General features: G+C 38.0%; 1 protein-coding gene across 1 annotated transcript in view; it reads right to left on the minus strand.

Moving 5' to 3' along the window:
* ZNF451 (zinc finger protein 451) overlaps positions 1-23,049 on the minus strand; it is a 93,967-nt gene that overhangs the window by 25,505 nt on the left and 45,413 nt on the right. Inside the window, 4 exon segments of the mRNA XM_049777645.1 lie at positions 605-745; positions 3,994-5,588; positions 9,376-9,540; positions 10,323-10,477. Of these exon segments, the coding sequence (XP_049633602.1) occupies positions 605-745; positions 3,994-5,588; positions 9,376-9,540; positions 10,323-10,477 (2,056 nt within the window).

Consider the following 23,049-nt stretch of genomic DNA (forward strand, 5'->3'; position numbering starts at 1 on the left):
CTAACTAGCCAACTTTATCTATGTATAGATATATAATACACTTGGTTTTTGTTTGGGGTGACACCCCACTGTGCTTACAGATCATTCCTGGCAGGGTTCAGAGAATCAAGTGCCTTACTCTGTATAATCTCTCCAGCCCAAGATCAGTGTATCTTAAATCAGAATCCCTTGGGATAAGAGAGATAGTACAGTAGTAGAGTATTTGCCTTGCATGCGGCCAACCTGCAACCAACTAGGGTTCTATCCCTGGTATCCCATATTGGTCCCCTGAGCCTGCCAGGAATGATTTGAGTGCAGAGCCAGGTGTGGCCCAAAAAACAAACAAAAAATAAATCAGAATAATCTGTTTCCTATCAAGCATGAAGTATATCAAAAATTCATTATCCTACACCTTTGTAAATCAAAGAAGCACCTCATTCAGGTGTAGTTAGTGGTTTAAAAGAAGTTACACATTTAAAAATAATAAAGATAAACTGAGAAGGCAATGATAGTAAGCTGACAGTAACAGTAGTATAACAGTCACAAAGGCCAAGCTGAAAAGTTAAAAAGGTGCTAATCGCAAAACATTTCATTTATTAACCTTATCCTTATTTCCCCTTATTACCTTGAAAGCCCCAAATAAATGTTCCTTGATTAAGATGTCCTGGTAGATGACCAAAAAAGTTTGACCAGTTATCAAAATCTACAAAGACTATATGGGTCATGGTTCGCAGGTAATCCAAATCTGGAAGTTCAACTTCTTCATCTGAGGAGAGAAATTAACAAATTCAGTAAAGAATTAGCTAAAAACATTTTAATTTCTCAAGATTAGGTTAAAAGTATAATTTTGCATGTTATTGATTTCTATCTAAATCTTTACATAAAATTCAAACACGTACATAAAATATTTAAATCAGATTACCTACCACTTCTAAACAAAAGCCATTTGATCTGAGCCTTTTGTGGGGCAGGAGAGGGGAGTTTGGGCCACACTCAGCAGTGTTCAAGGCTTACTTCTGACTATGAAGCTCAGGGATCATTCGGGGCAGGAGTCGGAGGTCCATCTGGAGTGCCGGGGAATTAAATTTGGGTATGCCACATGCAAGGCAAGCACCTTATCCACTGTGTGGACCCCTATGCTTTTTTATGTCATTTATAAAAAAAAAAAAAAATGGATGGGTGTTACACCTGGCAATATTCAGGGCTTATCTCCTTGCTCAGAACTTCCTAGGGCTAGAGCCATAGCAGAGTGGCTACCCAATGTTTAATCCAGATTCAATCTCCAGCATCCATATGGTCTCCTTAGCCTTCCAGGAGTAATTCCTGAATGCAGAGCCAGGAACAGTCCCTGAGCATTGTCAAGAGTAGGCCAAAATTAAAAAAAAAAAATTTTTTTAAAGAAAAAGGAATTTACTACAGGCTCTTCTTTGCTAAGGGGTCAGTCACTTTAGATAGGGCTCACTTCAGATAGGTACCAGCGCTTGAACACAGGTCAGATGCATGCAAGCCAAGTGCCTTGCCCACTGTATTCCAGCCTCAAAAACAAAAACAAAACAAAACCTTTAACAAATTAATGAACTAGAAAAACCAGGTCAATTTAAACCTATATCTAGTATCAGCAATCAAAATAAAACTATGGTAGAGGGGCTGGAGCAGTGGCGCAAGAGGTAGGGCCTGGGCCCGGAGAGATAGCACAGTGGTGTTTGCCTTGCAAGCAGCCGATCCAGGACCAAAGGTGGTTGGTTCGAATCCTGGTGTCCCATATGGTCCCCCATGCCTGCCAGGAGCTATTTCTGAGCAGACAGCCAGGAGTAACCCCGGAGCACCGCTGGGTGTGGCCCAAAAACCAAAAAAAAAAAAAGAGAGAGAGAGAGAGAGGTAGGGCCTTTGCCTTGCATGCGGTTTGTCCCCTGGCGTCCCATATGGTCCCTCCCCAAGACTGGAGCGATTTCTGAATGCATAGTCAGGAGTAACCCCTGAGCATCAGCAGGTGTGACCCCAAAACCAAAAATCAAAATTTAACTAGAACCACTAAGAAGATTCTCCTACTAGATTTCTTTTTTTTTGTTTGTTTTTTGTTTTTTGGGCCACACCCATTTGACGCTCAGGAGTTACTCCTGGCTATGCGCTTAGAAATCGCCCCTGGCTTGGGGGGACCATATGGGACACCGGGGGATCGAACCGTGGTCTGTCCTATGCTAGCGCTTGCAAGGCAGACACCTTACCTCTAGCGCCACCTTCCCGGCCCCTCTTTCTTTTTTTAAACTAGACTGGCGACTAACTTTTTGGTAGCACTCTAGCTCTGTGATTAAACACCTTAGAGTAAAAATAAGATTCAGTACCTTTCTATACAGTGGTGCATGTATTATTTCTTAAGTAAATAGCTTCCATATCACCAACAGAATACCTTAAATATATTATTACTATTCTCTCCCATCTTCAAGGACCATTTTCCTCTATATTTTCTTAAAACCTAAGTAATTATAAATTTGGAAAGAAGTACACAGGAGAACAAGTAAACATAAAACATAAAAAAGTACCGTATTTTTCGCTCTATAAGATGCACTTGACCATAAGGCACACATAGTTTTTAGATGATCTCCTCCCCTGCACTCAGGCTTCAGCTCCAGGCAGCATTTGCTCCATAAGATGCACTTTTGGGGGAGGAGAAGTGCATCTTATGGTATGAAAATATGGTACTTTTTTTTAAAAAAGAAAACAAACACACACACACACACGCAAAGCAGTGTGGCTACTGTTTCACTATTTGGAATAGAATTAAATGAATCTGCAGAATATCACTTAATCATTTCTTATACAAAATGTGGCATCACTAAAGATGTTAAGATTTAGTCTAGTTACTGAACATGGGGGCTGCAATAAAACATGGCAATGGTAAAAGGCTTCTACATTGTGAAGGACCAAAAATTAGGAACCAAAGAGATAACAGTGAGTAAGACACTTGCGTTGTATAATGGCACACCCAAATTTAATGCCCAGCAATCCAGTTGTTTTAAATACTGCCATGTGTGGCAAATACATAAATAAATAAAATAAAGGAACAAAAATTATTTCAGAATCAAATGTATAATAAATCTGAGGCATGTCTGGCAGTACGCAGCCATCTTACATTTCTTGGGTAAAAATGGATCTCATAGACAGTTTAAGAAGCCCTATTATAGAGAAAGCATATAAAATTTCATTGGTTCATTAGAATATTTTATTACTAAAAATGTCAAATATCCTCATTGTTTTCATTACATTTTAATGGATATAGTTAAAAGTACACTCTAAATTATTTCTCTAAACAAAAATATACTCCCTAAACTCAATCTTTTCCATGGAACAAAAATCAAGATTAAGTACAAATAGGTGATCCATATATCATTCCCTCCATGTTTGTTACTACTTGTAGCTACTTCTAACTGCTACTTTACCTAGAAAAAAAATTTTTTTTTCCAGGCCGGAGAGACAGCACAGCGGTAAGGCATTTGCCTTGCATGAAGAAGGACAGTGGTTTGAGTTCCAGCATCCCATAAGGTCCCCTAAGCCTGTTGGGAGCGATTTCTGAACATAGAACCAGGAGTAACCCAAGCGCACCCAAAAACCAAAAACCAAAAAAAAAAATTCTTTTTATTCTTTCCACTGTAATTTTACCTGTCCTCTGTCTTTGCATCTTGTTCTCATAATAAAAAATTAAAAATTAAAAAAATTTTTTCACAATTAAACTCCAAATTTTATTTTTATTATTTTTTCAGCTCTATTTGTTGTAGCTAAAACAAGAAAATAGCAACAACAATTATAAACAACATAATGCCATAATAGGATACAAAGTTAATCAATTTCTTATAGTCACACTGATAAAAAAATTCTTAACTCCAGGAAAATTCTAACAAAAATATGCACCTCTGGGGCCAGGGAGAGAACATGGCAGTCAGGAGTGTGGTCTGAAATACAAGGCGCTGAGTTCAAAGTAAGAAATTTACAAAGACATTTTTATTGTAAAAGCCATACCTATATTTTGAGAGCTGAAGTCATTCTGAGTTCCTTTCTCCATGTCTGAACGTTTTGGAAGACTGACTGCTTGTTTCATTTTTCTCTCTGTACGTGAGCTACTGGCAGCAAACTTGTACGGACTTGTTTTTTCAGCTCCAAAATGAGGGACACTGGGTTTCAGTAAGAAGCAATGTTTATTATGGAAGTGCTGCTGAGCACTTTCGACATCATGAAATGTTTTGGTGCAGGTGCCACACTTGATGACATATTTCTGTTCCTCCTCTTCAGCTTTTTCTTGTGTGTGTACCTGATCGATATGTGTCCTCATGTCGATGACATTCTGTGCTGTTGCTGAACACAAACTGCAGCGAAACCACAGTTTACCTATTTCCAGCATTAGCTGGAGACATTTACTATAATCATCCTTTCTATTAACTTTACAGATATAACTCTCATGGCAACCACAGCTTAACAGGTTACTGGTCTCTACTACTGTAAAATCATTCTCAGTTTTAATTGAAGTTTCAGTTTTTTCTGACACAAACACATAATCTGTGCTGTGGTACTCCTTATAATGGCTCAAAAAGGCTTCTTCCACATTAAAGGTAAGATCACAAAACCCACAAAAGTACTTGATCTTTATATCATTATCATGCTCATCTTGGCAATGTCGATACAGTGTTTCTATCTTATGAAAAGTCTTCTTGCAATGTACACAGCTATATCTATGAAACTGGTGACTTGCTAAAGACATGCAGTGCTGTTTCACACATTCTTGGGACTCAAACATGTCTTCACAAATTCGGCATTGCCATTTACCCCTTGTAGAGCTGTTCACTGGGGTAACAGTAATAACTGAAGAGGGATTATTAGTCAAATTACTCAACAGTGTTGTAGAGGATGATGGCAGAGTTTCACTTTCTACCTCATCCATCTCATAAAAATATCTGTGTCCATTATGAAATTCTGTCACATGAGCCATGATATTTTCCTTTCTTGTTAACTCTTTTTTGCATGTTCGACACCAAAAAAGAAAGTTATTTAAATGTGCCCCTCCATGAAACCTACTCATATGTAAACGAATGACCCCTGAATCTTCACACACTTTTCCACAGACCACACATTTATAGCACATAGTGTTTGCTGAGAAAACATGCTTTTCTACTGCATCTTCGCTAGGGAATTGTTGATGACATTCACAAAACCAAACTTTAACAACTGACTTTTCTTTCTGAACACAAACCATACCTTTATGGCTCTTATCTTCTAAATTCATCTTTTTTCTTGGAATTGTGCAACAATCTTGTGCACTATATTCTTGTATAGGCATAGGTCTTTTAAGTGATGAACATTTTGACTTTTCAAGTAATAGGTTCAAATCAGAAGGAGATTTATTCACTTCATGGCTGTGGCAATAAAGTAAGATAGATTCCTCCACTGAGGTAATGACTCGGACATTGTGTCCTGAATTCTGCTTGTGATTTTCAGTACTGATTTCATCCACAAAGATTTGGTTGCAATCTGGACAATAACCTTTTAATATAAATTTCTCTACAACCTGTGTAATACTCTTCTCAGCTATAGCTATAGGACCAGCATTTCGACAATGAACTCTAGAGAGGGGAGAAAAAAAACTCATAAACATTTTCTAAATATGGTATCTTGGTACAGGTATCAATTTGTAAGAAATATAAAATAATTCAAACATAAGCATTAAAGATACTTTTAAAGATAAAGATGTTATTATATCTCAAAATACCCACCTATTACCTAAATTTGGTCTGTTTCTAATCCATATACAGACTGATAAAACTAAAATCAAACGATTTAATTAACAAAACTTGAGATAACTTCAGCTTTCACAATATCAAATGTACTGATAGAAGATACTTCTCTATGGCAATTAAACTGTATAGAAGAATACTCTCGTAAGAATCTTGAAAATTTAATTATATAATGTTTTTTGTTCCATATCCAGTGATGCTCAGGAATTACTCTTGACTATGCACTCAGAAATCACTCCTGGCTTGAGGGACCATATGAGATGCCGGGGATTGAACCAAGGTCCGTCCTAGGTTAGCGCATGCAAGGCAAATGCCCTAACACTTGTGCCACTGCTCCGGCCCCTGTACTAATAGTTTTGTTTTTTTTTAATGTCAGGATTATGAGATAGACTGCTTTTATCCTGAAGAATCAGGTTCAATTAAGACAACACATTATTACAAAAATAACTATGCTTTGGGACCAAAGCAATAGTACAGTTTGTAAAGTGCTTGCTTTGCACACAGTGGACCCAGATTTGAACTCCAAATGATTCCTCCAGCCACACCAGGAATGATTCCTAATTACAGAGCCAGGAATAAGCCCTGAGCATGACCAAGTATAGCCCAAAAACTAAATAACTGTTTCATTACTTTTATTAAAGTCCAGAGCAAATAAACTTGCTAACAATAATATATTTCAAAAATGGAAAAGCATGGTCTCTAATTATAGACGAACTAAAGTGGGCACAATTATAAAAATTCCTTAATACTTATATCATGCTTAGGGATCACTTCTGATGGTCTTGAGGAATCACATAAGGTGCTAGGGATTGAACAGCAAAGCAAGCTCCCATCTAGATAAGATGTACACTGTACTGTTGTTCCATCTTGTTCAAGTCCATCAAGAGAGCATGTATAGGAATTAAACTGCTTCATGCCCAATTTAATCCCCAGCACCATATATAGGCAAGGCAGAGCTAGATTGATAGTACAGCACCTTGTATATGGCCAAACTGAGTTTGATCCCAGCAGCCATGTGATCCCCCAAGCCCACCAAAGGTGATCTCTGAGCAAAGAGCCAGAAGTAAGCCCTGAGTATCACATGGATCAACTAGAAAAAAAATTAAATATAAACTATTTGTATAGGCAATTCCACCCCTAGATATTTATCCAAAAGAAACAATAACTGTTGTTTATATAACACTCATACACAAATGTGTATAACAGCTTTATTGTAAACTAAAGCCTACAAATAGGCATTCTCTATCTTGGAGATTCACCTGTATCTCAATGTAAGATATCACCCCAGCTCCCTACCTCCCCTCCCCTGCCTGCCCCCTCTTCTTCTCCATCTCAGCATTTTCCACCTTCACTGCAAACATCTCAACTGGGGAAATGCACTCACAGTTCTTTCTCCTCTGGAGAAGCCCATGCTGTCTGACAAACATATATGTATAACTTTGTACCCCTTCCCCCATTCTCTAAATAATACAATTTACTTCACTAAAAACAAATTATTTTAAATAAAAGCTGTGAGTAGTTCAATATCCATTAGCATGAGAATGAATAACTACATGATGCTGTATTTGTAGAAAAATATTGATTTACCAAAAAAACTCCAAATATATGAAATAATATGGATCAATTTTAATTGATAATATGACAAACACAAGAGTACATACTTTGTGATTCTACCTACAAAATCTAGGAGCAGGATCCAATATAATATAGAAAAATTATTAAAGATTGGGAATAAGAAGATAGGAAATTAAATGGTAAAAACCATTATGAAACTTTTCATATATAGCTAACATATATATGTATCCATTTATCAAAAACATAAAATTTATGATTTGTACATAGACTTTGATGAATAAACCTTAAAAATAAATTTAAACATTATTGAGAGAAGAAAGCAACATACACACATACATATATACAAATATAGTTGGCAGTGCAACTACTAAATTTGGGTCATAGGTGCTAAAGAGAACATACTTGGGTAAGGTGCTTATCTTGCACGCAGCAGACACAAGTTTGATCCTAAAACCTCATATAGCCCCATAAGCCCACCAAGAATAAATAGCAATAGGAGTAATTCCTAAGCACCTTTTAGTGTGGCACTAAAAAACAAAAACAAAACAAAACAAAACCCCATTTGTTTTATTCAATTGACTTCAGATAGTTGAAATTTTACATAATAAAAAATAAAAGAATTATAAATAAAACAAAGTATTTCATAAAATTATCAAGCAGAACTTACTGCTTATATTGGCCATATGCAGGAAAAATATACTCTTACTTTAGTCTAAGAACATACTTTATTTGGAGGTTGGAGAGAATGATTCTATTTAAACAAGAGCAATGGTATCATTTAGTCGGTACAACTTTTAATGCATTCTTTGCTTTGAGGGTGGGTCACACCCAGCAGTGCTCAGGGCTTACTACTGGATATGTGCTCAAGGATTACTCCTGTATCAGGTGGTGATATGTGGTGCTGGATATTGTATGCAGGTAGAATGCACGCTCCCTACCTGATGTATTTTTGCTTTGGCCCCTTAATGCATTAAAAAGTAATGGGAGAAAAAGAGAGAAAAAAGAGAACTAAGAGACAAAGTCTTAATACTTAGTATAAAGTATAGGCTTTCTGTGAATCAAGATTCAGGAAAAACAAATAGAACAAGACTTTATGAGATAACCAGGGAATTTCATAATTAGCTATTTGGTATTAAAACATTACTTTATAAGATACAAATGTTTTTTTAATGACCTTATCATTTATAAATAGAGTATTTATGGATAAAGTGACATGATGTCAAGGATGCATAGTGAGTGGGGTGTTTGCCTTGCTTGAGGCCTACCCAGTTTCAATTCTCTACATCCCAAGCCTGCCAGGAGCAAAAATTTCTGAGCACAGAGACAGGAGTAACCTGAGTGCCAGTGAGTGTGCCCCCCCCCAAAAAAAAAAACCCCATAAGTCTCCAGTAATTTGGATTGGAATGAGTCACGTGTTACTACTAAAAGTGATGAAAAGTACATGTATGTTAGACTATTTTCCTTACTTCTGTATAAAAATCTATAATTTCCATTGCAAAGATTTTAACATATTAAAGTTGAATCTTCTAGTATTTGAAACTTTGCCTTTCATTGAAATCTAATATTTCGTATGCATAGTGATTCTTTCCATTCTGGCAGACTTAAAACCAAAGCTGTTTATTGTTTGGTTGGTTTTGGGTCATCCTTGGCAATAGTCATAGATTCTGTACTCAAGAATCATCCCTAATGGTACTCAGAAGACTATATAGATTCTGGGAATCAAACCCAAGTCAGCCACATACAAAGCAAGCACCCTAATTGCTAAACTACTGATCTGACCTCTAAATTCAAAGTTTTATTTTAATAAACTCCTCTTCTATAAAAACCCAGGAAAACAAATGCAGATCTTAGAATTTACTTTACATTCACTATGATAACAGTATATTAGCTTTATCTTACTTGTAACATCTTTCATTTATATTAAATTTGATTAGTTTCCAGGTAAATACACATTTTCATTTAAAAGGAGACAGAGAACAAAATAGTCATTAAATTCTCTTCACTTATTTCCCTTCGAGCAATAAACTAGATCTGTACAAACCTGAAATGTGCAGTAAGCTCCATGTGGGAACGCAATGTCTTGTGGCAGGCCACACATTTAACTTGAAATGAGACATCTTTACAAAAAGAGATCAAAAGTTTCTTAGCTAAAGACGGAAATGGTATTGGATGTGCTATTCCCTTGTTATCTGAAAGACAAAATAAACTATAACTCGTAAAGTCATTTCACTTAATAACCCAACCTTTCTCTCCTAAGACTTCCTCAACATCAGTAGGAATAAAGAGAACAGTAAATTTGCGTAATGAAAATCTAAAAATGTAATTTTTTTAGTCTTAAATACAAAAGAAGCTGAGCTCAGAAACTAAAAGTTGAGTCTTAACTTTAGCAGTTTGGTAGTGGAAGTGCAGTAATTCTATACATTATAAGCATAAACTACTACTATTATTATAACTATACCTGAACTACAATACAAATTTTAAGTTACCAAAATATTGAGTCTTTTTTTTTGGGTGGGGGGGTGGTTTGAGCCACACTCGGCAGCACTCAGGGGTTATTCTTGACTGCACTCAAGTCATTCCTGGATGGGGCCGGTGAGGTGGCGCTAGAGGTAAGGTGTCTGACTTGCAAATGCTAGCCAAGGAAGGACCGCGGTTCGATCCCCCGGCGTCCTATATGGTCCCCTAAGCCAGGGGCAATTTCTGAGCGCTTAGCCATGTGTAACCCCTGAGCATCAAATGGGTGTAGCCCAAAAAATAAAAACAACAACAACAAAAAAAGAAACCACTCCTGGTAGGTTCAGGGATGCCAGGGATCCTTAATTTATGTTAAGGTTGATAAATATGAGGATAGTTCTGAAAATACATATTGAGATTTAAAAATCTCCCAGGGTTCTTGAACTTAAAATATAATGTTAAGTATTATTTGAGAAGTACGGTAAACAAAGATTAAAATAGCCTAATAATTTTCAGCATAAGAGAGATATTAACATACCAAGTTTAAAACTCTGATGAAAATGATTCTTCCCAGACATATGCTTCAAACACTCATCTTTGCTGCGAAAAAGAAGGAAGCAGGTTGGACATGCAAAACACTGAATAATCTGAGGAAGAAGGTTGCTTTTATGTCCATTATCTGCAACTTCCTAGAATATAAGGAAAAGCTATATTATAGACAACTTCAATCAATATTCAATTGTTTGAACTAAATTTTCAGTTTTTTTATTTATCTTGGATATTCTGGTTTGGAGGCCAAATCTAGCAAAACTTGGGAGATTGTAACCAGCAGTGTCAGAAAATCTAGCAGGACTGATGATCAAATCTGGGCCTCCCACAGCAATGTATGTGGCTCCAGAACTTTGAGCCATCACTCTGGTCCCTTAAGAGTTTCTGTAATATCAGGGGTCAAACCCTGGGCTTCATACAAATGAGGAAAGTCCTCTTCTGCTGAGCTATATCCTTGACTTCTGTGTGACATTTTAGCCCCCAAACTTCCCTGAGTGCAAACTACAGATCGTTATTTGTTTGTTTGTTTGTTTGTTTTGTGGGGGGGGGGGCAAACCCAGCAGTACTCAGGGGACATTCCTGGCTCAGCACTGAGGAATTACTCCTTGAGGTGCTTGAGGGACCATATGGGATGCCAAGAATCGAATTTGCAGCCATGTACAAAGCAAGCACCTGACCCCCTGTACTATTGCTCCGGTTCTGAACCATGGAACTTTTATACATAAAAGACCTATATATGATTTTTTCCCTAAAAAAAAAATTGTGGTCATCTTTCTGATAGCATATATTTGTTTAATCCAGTGGTCCTCAAACTATGGCCTGCGGGCCACATATTGTATTTGTATCTGTTTTGGTTCTTCATTGCAAAATAAGATATATGCAGTGTGCATGAGAATTCGTTCATAAGTTTTTGTTTTTACTACAGTCAGACCCTCCAATGGTCTGAGGGACAGTGAACTGGCCCCCTGTTTAAAAAGTTTGAGGACCCCTGGTTAATCTCTATTTTCCAATTTATCTACATATACTGTAACATCATATATAGATGCTATAGAAAAACATAAATGAATATGACATCACTTCTACCTTGTTCAACCTTTTACTTTATTTATCATACTATTTTATAGTCAATGTATATATTTTGTTCCATAAATTTCTTCACATGTACTTATTTATAAAAATTGAGAAATAGACATGAAAAGGAGATTGCTGTTTTATCACCTACTGAAATCCTACAGACTCAAGCTTTAGAGGAAACTCTTAGGTTTCTTATTTCATAATACGTATTAGAAATCACTAAAATACGGAGAGATAGCACAGCGGCATTTGCCTTGCAAGCAGCCTATCCAGGACCAAAGGTGGTTGGTTCGAATCCCGGTGTCCCATATGGTCCCTCGTGCCTGCCAGGAGCTGGAGTAACCCCTGAGCAACGCCGGGTGTGGCCCAAAAACCAAAAACCAAAAAAAGAAAAAAAAAAAGAAATCACTAAAATAAAAAAACAAACACAAAACAGATATTCTATGCTTCTTAAAGTTTATAAACTACTCAGGGTATGGATCTACTATTGTTTGGGGATTGCCTCTCTTGGTCCTCAGGAGACTATAGTTCTTCAGATTGAACCAGAGTCAACCAAGAAAACACCTTAATCCCAGGGCTATCTTTTTGGCCCTTAGATTTATTAATTTTAATCACTATGAACAATGCTGCTGCTGTAAATATCCTTACATATATACTCTTTAATAAGTACTTTTTGTCTCATTATAAGGAATGATTCCACTGGACTAAGAGGCATAATATTAGAATACTGTGATGAGATATGACTATTTTTCAAAATAGTTCAAGCAATTCACATAATACCTAGTAATGAATGAGCTTGAAAACACAACTGTTGGGCCAGAGAGATAGCATGAAGGCAAGGCGTTTGCCTTTCATGCAGAAGGACAGTGGTTCAAATCCCAGCATCCCATATGGTCCCAGGTGCCTGCCAGGGGCGATTTCTGAGCATAGAGCCAGGAGTAACCCCTGAGCACTGCCGGGTGTGACCCAAAAACCAAAACACAAAAAAACAAACAAACAAAAAAAACACACACACACAACTGTAATAGATAACTTCAGTCTGATAGATGAGATACTCTTTGTATTTTAGCTTGTTAGTCTGAGCATTTCTTCAAACATTGCTGTGCATATTCCATATTCTGTGGTTGGTTAATTAATGTTTTAATTCACTTTTGTTTCCACCCCTCTGTTCAATTTATATCTGTTCATTACAGAAACTGTCTTATTTATTTTGCACCACTGTTAAACACCTACTGATTTTTTTATTTGATATAATTTAAATTTAGGTACAACCACCGTCCTTCTGCATGGAAGGCAAATGCCTTACCTCCATGCAATCTTGCCGGCCCCAGGCTTCCAAATTCTAGCCTCTATCCCAAATTGTAAATTAATCTTTACTTATGTGTTTATATGCAATTGCATACATATTCAGATATGTATACATGTAATTTAACTTGGTCAGGGCCTTTAAGATGATAGTTTTGAAAGTCATATCATATTTCTAAAATTTCCTTATAAGTATCAACATAAAAATATTATATAATACTTATGAGATACAAAAGAAGTCAGAGGAAGTTTACATATATAGTCTGTATGACAAGCACCACCAAGTGTTCAAAATATGCATTTCCATTTAATCATTAATCCCATGAAGATCTATTTTCATGACTTAAAAGTAAACTGAAGTAAGGCAAAAAAAAAAAATATATTGAATAAACTGTCCTCAGGAAGAGAGAGAGCTCTAACACTAACTCCAACTTTCTATCTCATAAATTCAATGGTCCTTTCATTATAATCTAATGAGTGAAGTTTTTATTTTTTGGTGGGGGGGGTCATACCCACTGGCACTCAGGTTACTCCTGGCTCTTAACTCAGAAATCGCTCCTGGCAGCCTCGGAGGGCCATATGGGATGCTGGGAATTGAACCCGGGTCCATCCCGAGTCAGCTGCATGCAAGGCAAAGGCCCTACTGCTGTGCTGTTTCTCCGGCCCACTGAATTTTACCTTCAGTCATCAAAAAATTACAAAATTACTCATAATTAGGTTTCATGTATGTTTCAACACCAGCCCCTTTACTAGTGTACACTTCCCTCCAGCCCAGATCAATAAGAGACACCTTTACTCAAGTTTTTCTTAGAATGTTTCTATTGAGTTTTTGTCATATAATACTGCAATATACAGCATCAGCTATGTCTCACCCAACCCCTAAGCTTGCCACTATGGCAGTCTCTCTGTCTCTGCCTCTCACTCTCTCTCACACACAGAAACAGACACACATCTTTTTTTCCTTTTAGGCACTATTACTGAAATGGTATCATACCTATCACTTTATAAGTTTTGGTTTACAGTACTGTTGCTGATAGGATTTTATACAAAACACTTCACCATCTCCAAGTTGATAGCTTCACCCCCCCCCCTTTCTTCCTTGCCTCTCACCCCCTCTCCCCCTCCTTCCCACACATGGCAATGATGGGATAGGAAATGACACTGCTTGGAGAATGTGGAAAGGAACCCAGGATACATGCACAGCAGGTGAACTATCACCAAGCTACATTTCTAGTCCCAGAGTCATTATTTTCTTATTACTGTCCTATAATAGTTCCTTAAGTTAAAATCCTCTATTGCTCAAAAACATGGGGCAAGTAGTCGAATACTTGGTTAACATGTATGAAGCTCTGAGTTTTGATCCCTGGCATTGTATGGCCTCAGATCTAGATCTACAGAAGTTCACTGAGTATTGCTTTAGTTTAAATTAAGATGTGAAGTCTAAAGAGTCCATTTGGTAGGGTGAGGCCTCCCTGGCCTGGCCTGGCATGGCTCCTGTAGCCCCTTGGCTGGCAGGTCTCAAGGTTGCAGGATAATGGTAGAGAAATAATCACAAAGTTTCATCAGAGTCAGCCAGCTATATTTCACGCATCCATCTACCACATGCATTTCCTCACATGGCTTCTATGCTAAAATTTTCAAGTAGTCTCTCTCTGCTGCTTCTCCTCTAGCTATCAGCTTATTAAAACTCTCTGCTGCTCCTAAGCCATGTCTTTCTCTCTCATCTTTTTTCCTCCAGAAATCGGTCTTCTTTTCTGCTGCTATACATGCTTCATTGCAGTTTCAGCCCCCTGGCAGCTCCTATTAAATAATCTTAGAGCCTCTTCCTTTCTGTCTCTGCCTCTCTCTCTCTCTCAACCCCTGTCCCCCAGACAGACTCTTCTTCCTGCCCATTCCAAGTGTGGGCGGTTCTGATTTTCAGGTAGGATAAACAGGAAGTTGGGGGAGAGAAAACCCACAACTGAGCAATGCCAGACCCAAGCAAACTGTCAAACCCAAATCATTAGTATGTTTCTCTAGAATTGGCCTCAAGGCTCCTGGCCTCTGCTAGTTTTGGACCCCATAACTATAAATAAAATACCCAAATTAAATGGTTTACCATATTCAGCACATAATTGTACTCAGGGGTAAGGCACCACATCCAGTGATCCTCAGGGGGTGATTCTGGTGGTGCTCAGGAACCATAGGGTTCTGCTGGTCAAATTCAGGCCTCCTGTATGCAGAGACTTGCTCTGCATCAATTAGCCCATTGCTCTCTCTCTGACCCCAGCGTTGTTTTTATTTATTTATTTATTTATTCGTTTATTTATTTATTTATTTGGAGTCACACCCGGCAATACTCTTGGCTCTATGCTCAGAAATCACTCCTAGCAGGCTGGGGGAACAATATGGGATGCCAGGAATCAAACTGGGGTTTGTCCTCTTTAGGCCATGTGCAAGGCAAAAGCCTTGCAAAAGCCTGGCTATCACTTCGGTCCCTCAGGGTTATTTTATTAAAGTGAAATAATACATGGGGCTGGAGAGACAGCACAGGAGTTATGGCAGTTACCTTTCATATGGCTGACACCAGTCTGATTTTTGGCACAATGTGTGGTTTATAGCATGACTGGGAGTGGCCCGAAACCACCCTCCCAAAAGGAATAACAGGACCAGAGAGATATGACAGCAAGTAAGGCACTTGGCTTTATACATAGTTGATGTGGGTTGGATTCCCAGTACCACAAATGCTTCCCACAGCCTTCCCGAAGTGATCACTGGGCACAAAGTCAGGACTATGTCCTGAGCACCAAATAAAACAACAGAGAAGGACCAAATAAAATAAGAAAGCAGTCCAGGTAAGATTCCAAGGATCCTCTTCCAGCATTCACACATACTCCTTAGCTATGAATAATGACAACACATATAAACTGTGCCTACTATGGACGTTTTTCTAGTCAGGGTCCAGAGTTTTTATTGGGAGCTGGCCATATTTGCCTATTAAGCACCAAATCTGATTCCCATAAAGAAATCAAACATTCAGTTCTGGCTTAGTGAGCCACAGAGAATGGTAGAAACCTTCCCAAATCAGATCCCCAGACACTAGCCACGGATCAGCTTGTAAGCAAGCCTCTTTTTTTTGGTACTGGAGTTGTGGGTTTTGTTGTTGTTGTTGTTGTTTGCCACACCAAGATACTCTTGGCTCCGTACTCAGTAATCACTCCTGGCAGAATCAGGGGATTATATGGAATGCGCAGGGATCGAACCCTGGTTGGTCATGTGCAAGGCAAACACATTCTACCTGCTATGTTATCATTCAGCCCTAAGGTGCCAGAGCTTAAATCCAGAACTTCACACATCCAAGGCTACATCCCCAGCCTGTGACCTAGTCTAACCACCCAAGGTTGACTATGTTAACGCTTTTCTGCAAATGACCCCCAACAATAATGACTATTCTGTTTACATTCTTCAAACTTTCCTGGAATTCCAGTGCTTTTACTCCTTTAAATATTTGAGAAACTCTCCCACAATGTTGTCAAATTCTCAATATTTCTCTCCACTTTTGCTGACCTATACTTCACTTTATGTAGCACTAAGTCTTATTCATTCTACATGTTCCTATATGTCTAAATTTCTTTATTTTCTTATACTTCAGTGGTTAATCTGTGTCGAATAAATACAGGTTCATCAAAATAAGTACAAGTGATGAACTCTGCCTTAAGATGTATAGCTATTTTTAGCTTCAAAAAATATCAAGTACCTAGGAATCAACCTTACGAGGGAAATGAGGGACCTACATCAGGAAAATTTCAAAACACTTCAGAGAGAAATTGAAGAGGACCTAAGGAAATGGAAGAACATCCCATGCTCATGGGTAGGTAGAATCAACATAATCAAAATGACTATCCTACCCAAACTTCTACATAGATTCAATGCAATCCCCATCCAAATCCAGGCATCATTCTTTCAAGACTTAGAACAATCAATCATAAAATTCATCTGGAACCACAAAAGACCCAGGATAGCCAAACAGATACTGAAAAAGAAGTTGGGTGGCATCCCCTTACCTAACCTGAAGCTATACTATAAAGCCATAGTGATCAAAACAGCATAGTACTGGAACAAAAACAGAGCCTCAGGGTTAGAACAGAATTTACAAACATAAATCCCCAGATATACAGTCAACTAATACTTGACAATAGAGCCAAGAACTTGAAATGGAACAAAGAAAGTCTCTTCAAACACCTCACAAGGAAATCTCAAAAGACAATGGGGAGGCTTATACTTTCATCATAAATATAGATGGTGTTGGTACAACTGGAAAACCGTCTGTAAGAAACTGAAAACTCACTCCTTATACAAAAGTCAACTCAAAATGGATTAAAGACCTTGAAATTAGATCAGAATCTATAAAGTTTATTGAGAAAAAAATAGGCAGAACACTCGAAGACCTATATATTAAAAAGTCTTTGAGGATGGAACACCAATGGCAAGGATTTTAGCATCAAACATAAACAAATGGTGAAGGAAACCCAACTTAAAACAAGAAGACAGCTAACTGAATGGGAAAATATTTTCATACTCAACACATCAGATAAAGGGCTGATAACCAGAATATACAAAGCACTCAGAAAGCTGAGTCCCCCCAAACCAAATAAAGCCATAGAAAAATGGGGAGATGAAATGAATATACACTTCTCCGAGGAAGACCAAAAGATGGCCAACAAACACATGAAAACATGCTCACCTTCACTCATCATTAGGGAAATCCAAATCAAGACAACAATGAGGTACCACCTTACACCAGTGAGGATGGCTCACATCAAAAATAATGGGAACAATCTGTGTTGGCGGGGATGCGGTATGAAAGGCACTCTCATACACTGCTGGTGGGAATGCCCCCTAGTCCAACAACTATGGAGAACAGTCTGGAGAGTGCTCAAGGAACACAGAATTGAGCTCCCATTTGACCCAACAATCTCTCTCCTAGGTATCTATCCCCAAGTCGGAAGGACATTCATCCCAAAGTATGTGTGCACCCCACTATTTATCGCAGCACTCAGTATAATAGCCAAGTCTTGGAACCAACCTCGATGTCCAACAACAGATGAGTGGATCATTAAGATGTGGTATCTGGGGCCGGAGAGATAGCATGGAGGTAAGGCGTTTGCCTCTCATGCAGGAGGTCATCGGTTCGAATCCCGGCGTCCCATATATGGTCCTCCCGTGCCTGCCAGGAGCAATTTCTGAGCCTGGAGCCAGGAATAACCCCTGAGCACTGCCGGGTGTGACCCAAAAACCACAAAAAAAAAAAAAAAAAAAGATGTGGTATCTATATACAATGGAATACTACATGGCAGCCAGAAATGATACAATCACAGACTTTGCAGCAACGTGGATGGACCTAGAACATATTATGTTAAACGAAGCAAGCCAGAAGACAAAAGATAAACACAGAATGATAGCACTATTCTGAAGTACCTAGAATATGCACCAGATATACAACCAATACCCCGGGATTAAATAACAGGGTGAAACAGGATAGAACCTCACACACTGTAATAATCACCATATACTGGGGAGCAGAGCCCAAAACAAAGGGGAGAGAAACAACACAAAGCCCGATTATGCATTATATCATAAAGAAACCAGCAACACCAGAAGGAACAGCATAGAGAGAACAGGTATGTAATTATCGTTTTTACTACAAAGGCCCGTAATAATTTACTAGGGACCTTATACAGGATTATAGGTAAAGATTGTGACGGGAAATCACTGAGTCCAAAGCAAACACTTCAAAACATTATATTTGAATGCCTTAACCTTACCACATTTAAAATAACCTATTAGTTTTTCTGTCCATCTTAAGGTGGTACCTTGGTGCTCAGTCACATGAGGCACCATATTCTGCTTGACTCATGAAAATGGCCGGATAAAATTCTTTAACATACCCTTTATCTCCAGATTATGCCTTCTTTTAGGACCTGAAGCACATGACCAGCCAGATCACCGAAGCAACAACGAGACTTACAGATTTTTACCACAGGGCCTAAGCAACGAACACGTTCCATCAAATTAACATGCCCTTGCTCTTATACCCTCTCTTCTCATTACTTCGTATTTTTGTTGTTGGTGTTTGATTGTTGGTTTGTTTTGTTTTTCCTATTCTCTCTTCTTTGTCTCCCTCTTCTTCCACCTTCTCCTCCTCACTATCATCAAGTCAATCTATATCAAATAAAATCCACATGGTTACCTCCTCTATAGGAAAGGAAAGCTGATATATAGGGTTCTGTGAACAAAACTGAAAAGGGTAAACACCTATGTAGATAGACCTCACTAACACAATGGTCAGTACTCGAGACACGAAACCTATACATACCCAAAAGTTGACCTATTAGTTTCCTTTCCTTAAATGTACTATACTTAGTACTCAGTGTACCTCTTGCCCTCCACACCTTTCTACATTAATATACACCTAAGCTAACTTCTATAGGTTTATATGTGTGCAGGAGCACACAGAGATAGGAACTCTCCTTAAGGGACAAACCTAAACCACAAAGAACCCATATCTATACCCTATATAACCCCTCCCATATACTATTCCCTCTCCTTCCTCCAGAAATTCGACTATTCCTTCATCCCTCAATCCCACCAGTAATATCCCCACCACACTATAACTCTTCACCCTCAGTAATTAATCCAGTAGGCATCAAGACCAACTTCCTATCCCAACAAGCCAGCACCCACTACCCAATTGAAGAGACACCCACTCAAACTCTCACCTCGCTCCAGGCAAGAAAATACAACCAACGCCCCGACTGACCCATGCAGTGTGGCCCTCCTAATCTCCTCTCCCTAATGTGGACTGTGGTGTGATATCGGAACTAGCTCCAAAGGACCCCCACTGCAAGAACTCTACCAAAGACCTCCCTGCCTGGACCCCACACCTCACAAGGAAATCTTAAAAGACAATGGGGAGGCCTATACTTTCATCATAAGTATAGACCTATACAACACAACCGCTTATCCTGTTTCTCCCCAAATGTAAAGTGATCTCCTGTATCACTCTCTTTCTTTTTCTTTGTTTTGTTTTCTTTTTTCTTTTCTTTTTTATTCTGGTTAGTTTCTGTTGTTTGTTTGTATTGTTTTGTTGTAGTTTTTGTTATTTGATTTGATTTGTTTTTGCTTCTTTTGGATCACTCCTGGCGGCTCTCGGAGGGTGCTTCTGGCTCTATGCTTGGAGAACGTCCCGGGTGGGCACGGGAGACCATGGGGGATGCCGGGATCTGAGCCACCGTCCTTCTACAGGAAGGACAGATGCCTTGTCTCCATGCTATCTCTCCCAGCCCCACTTTATTCCTTTAATTACGTCTTTTTTTTTTATAATTACGTCTTTTACATAATCTTTTTTTCTCTCTTTTTTTTTATTTTTTTAAAAGAAACTTTTATTCCTTTAGATATGTGTGAGCATATATATTCTTAGTTTTTGTCAGGTGTCTGTTTTCTCTCCACCCCCAAATCCACCAGCAATATAATGTAGCACCACTTCCTCCTGCAAAGACATATTAAACAAAGGGGAAATTGTATGTGTAAAATAAGCTCTTATCTACTAGGAATAAGAACTCATACTTGTTTACAACATAGGGACATCTCCCACCCAGAACGCATGTCATGGGAAAACAACTTAGGCTCCAGGGAACTAGACACCAACCATCCAGCTTTAACTCCGACATAGAAACGACAGAGTTCTCCACAACAGCTCCAGGAGCCAAACCCCCTCCAGGGTATTCACAATGCTGCTATGATGCCACCATGCGCCAGTTCTAAATTGATAACTTGACAATGAGGAAATGGGAACAAATTGATCTAAGAGCAAGTTGTCCTTCCTCATCAGCTAACGAAAAGACAAAATCAGAAAACATGTCACCCTTTGATCTCTGCAAAAGCCAAGATTGCTATATACAGACGACTGGTTGTTACAACCAGGACTGGATAGTACGCATCCAGGGACCAACAACAAGAGCAACAAAAAGCTCTAGCCTAGCTTTTGGTCTACGATTTGTTCAACAAACAAGATCTCCAATTCCAGAGGTCTGAGACAAATGCAACTGAACGGGTCTTCCGGAAACATAATGAAAGACCTTATCCCAGGATCTATTCTAGGAGCAACATAATGACCAAGACCACCAACTACAGAAGATGGATTAAAACGACACTGAAGAATCATAACTGCTAGAACCACAAAGAAAGACTTCATCATAAGCTCCATTACTTGAGCTGCACAGTCACCAAGATCTCTAGATACAGAGGTCTGATGTTACCATCCCAGACGAAGCAGAAGTCTTCCATACACCACAGAAGCACCGAGGGGAGAGTAAATGATCATGCAAGGAGTCTATAGTTAATCCCATGACAGTATACTTCAGGGGTGGAGAAACCCTGTATCTCCTAGGCCAAGGAAATTCCCTCTGCAATATCCCCAATAGTTACTGTGCCTATGCAGGGGGAAAAAGAAAAGGTAAAAAAAGCACAAAACCATCATTTTTCCACGTATTTATTTATCAATCGATCAATTTTTTTCTGATGTCTTTATTTTGGTGTAGAGATTGAAGTTGATGTCTCCAATATTATTTTATTTTATCTTATCTTTCTCTTTCTTTTTGCACTCCAGCATGATTCGATTTCAGAACCGAGACTATTGAGTGGTGCTTGTCTTTATTGCTGTCATGCTCACTGGATATTTAATTTATATTTCTTTCTGTATTGTTGTGGTGTTTCAATTACCTTTTTCACATCCTCTCTCAAAATGAGGTTGAAAGCCTCTAGGACTCTGCCCATTTTCAGCGTATTTGACTTCTTCTTTTTTTTTTTTTCTTATTTTGTACCCTAATCTATTGCTTTTCTTTCCTTCAAACAAAATCACATAACTCAATTTATCTAGCTCCGCCTCTAAAATAGAGGGGGAAACAAGGGAGGGTAACAGGACCAAACAGATATATGATCACTAATAATAAGCTAGACAAAGAGGGGACCACCTACTCTTGCAGCCCGGGGGGTGGTGGTGGTGATGGTGGGGGATATGGGCTGCAGAAAGGGAACTGGAATAGGGGGAGGACATATTTGGTGATGGGTATTCCCCTGATTCAATGTTAATATGTACCTAAAATACTATGTGAAAGATATGTAAGCCATTATGATTACAAAATTGTGTTTTAATCAGAAATGTTCTTTGACTTACATGTATTGTTATATTATATTAATCATATTATATGTTGTTATGTTACTATATTATGTTATGCTAGTTCACCTCAATATGTTAAGCAAATTTGTCTCTTGAATAAATTCTTACAATAAAAAAAATATTTCAGGACCAGAAAAAAAAAAAAAGATGTGTAGCTATTTTGACAACATTCTCTAGTGTGAAAGCAGGAGGAGAAAGAGTTCAATCATACATTCTTCAGAGTGTGAGCCTTCTGGTTTTTTGTTTATTGTTTGGGCCAATATGTTGGTTTGTTATTTGGGCCATGGTGATACTCAAACCTTATTCCTGGCTGTGCTCAGGGATCACTACCAGCAGTGACTGGAGGACCAAATATGCGGTGCTGAAGATTGAACTCAGGTCAGCTGAGTGCAATGCAAGTTAAGTGCCTTAATACATGAACTATCTCTCTGGCCACAGGATCATGTAAGTTTTAGTTCTCTGCTATTAGTAAAGAATTGAGCATACTACCTACATTGTTTTTCAAATATACTTACTATATTATATAAATTCTGATTTTAAGTAAAACTACTGCTCTCCAGATATCATTCAACAAACACGTTCAATTAGCCAATGGTAAAATAGGGCTATTCTCAGAGATTGTATGAGGATATGACATGGCATAGTTTAGTACGATAAAAAATTTTAATAATAATAAAAGCTTAAAATATTAGAAAATGTACATTTCAACAATGAATACATCATCATGTATTCATAAAACTGATAGATTTAAAATCTAAAAATGTACGCAATGAATCAAATACTTAAGCATATATATTTACAACATACTATAATATTAACTTTAAATCTAAAAATATATTAAAATCCATTAAATGTTTAAGCTTTTAAGTTTATAACACATTGCTTTTAACTGGAAAGAACTTTAGATATTTTAACTGGCATAAAATGTTTATATAAACAAATAGAAGTATACATTAAAAATATTAACAGCAGTTTTTGTTTCTAAAAGTAACTTTTTAAGTATTTAACATTTCCACAGGAAACATCACATAATTAAAATTCTGTATTGTAAGTAAATCATTAAAGATATTTCATGCTAAACAGATCAACACTAACTGGAGTTCTAAATTTCATGGG

This window comes from Suncus etruscus, chromosome 7 (assembly GCF_024139225.1).
Source record: "Suncus etruscus isolate mSunEtr1 chromosome 7, mSunEtr1.pri.cur, whole genome shotgun sequence".
Classification (NCBI taxonomy): Eukaryota; Metazoa; Chordata; class Mammalia; order Eulipotyphla; family Soricidae; genus Suncus; species Suncus etruscus.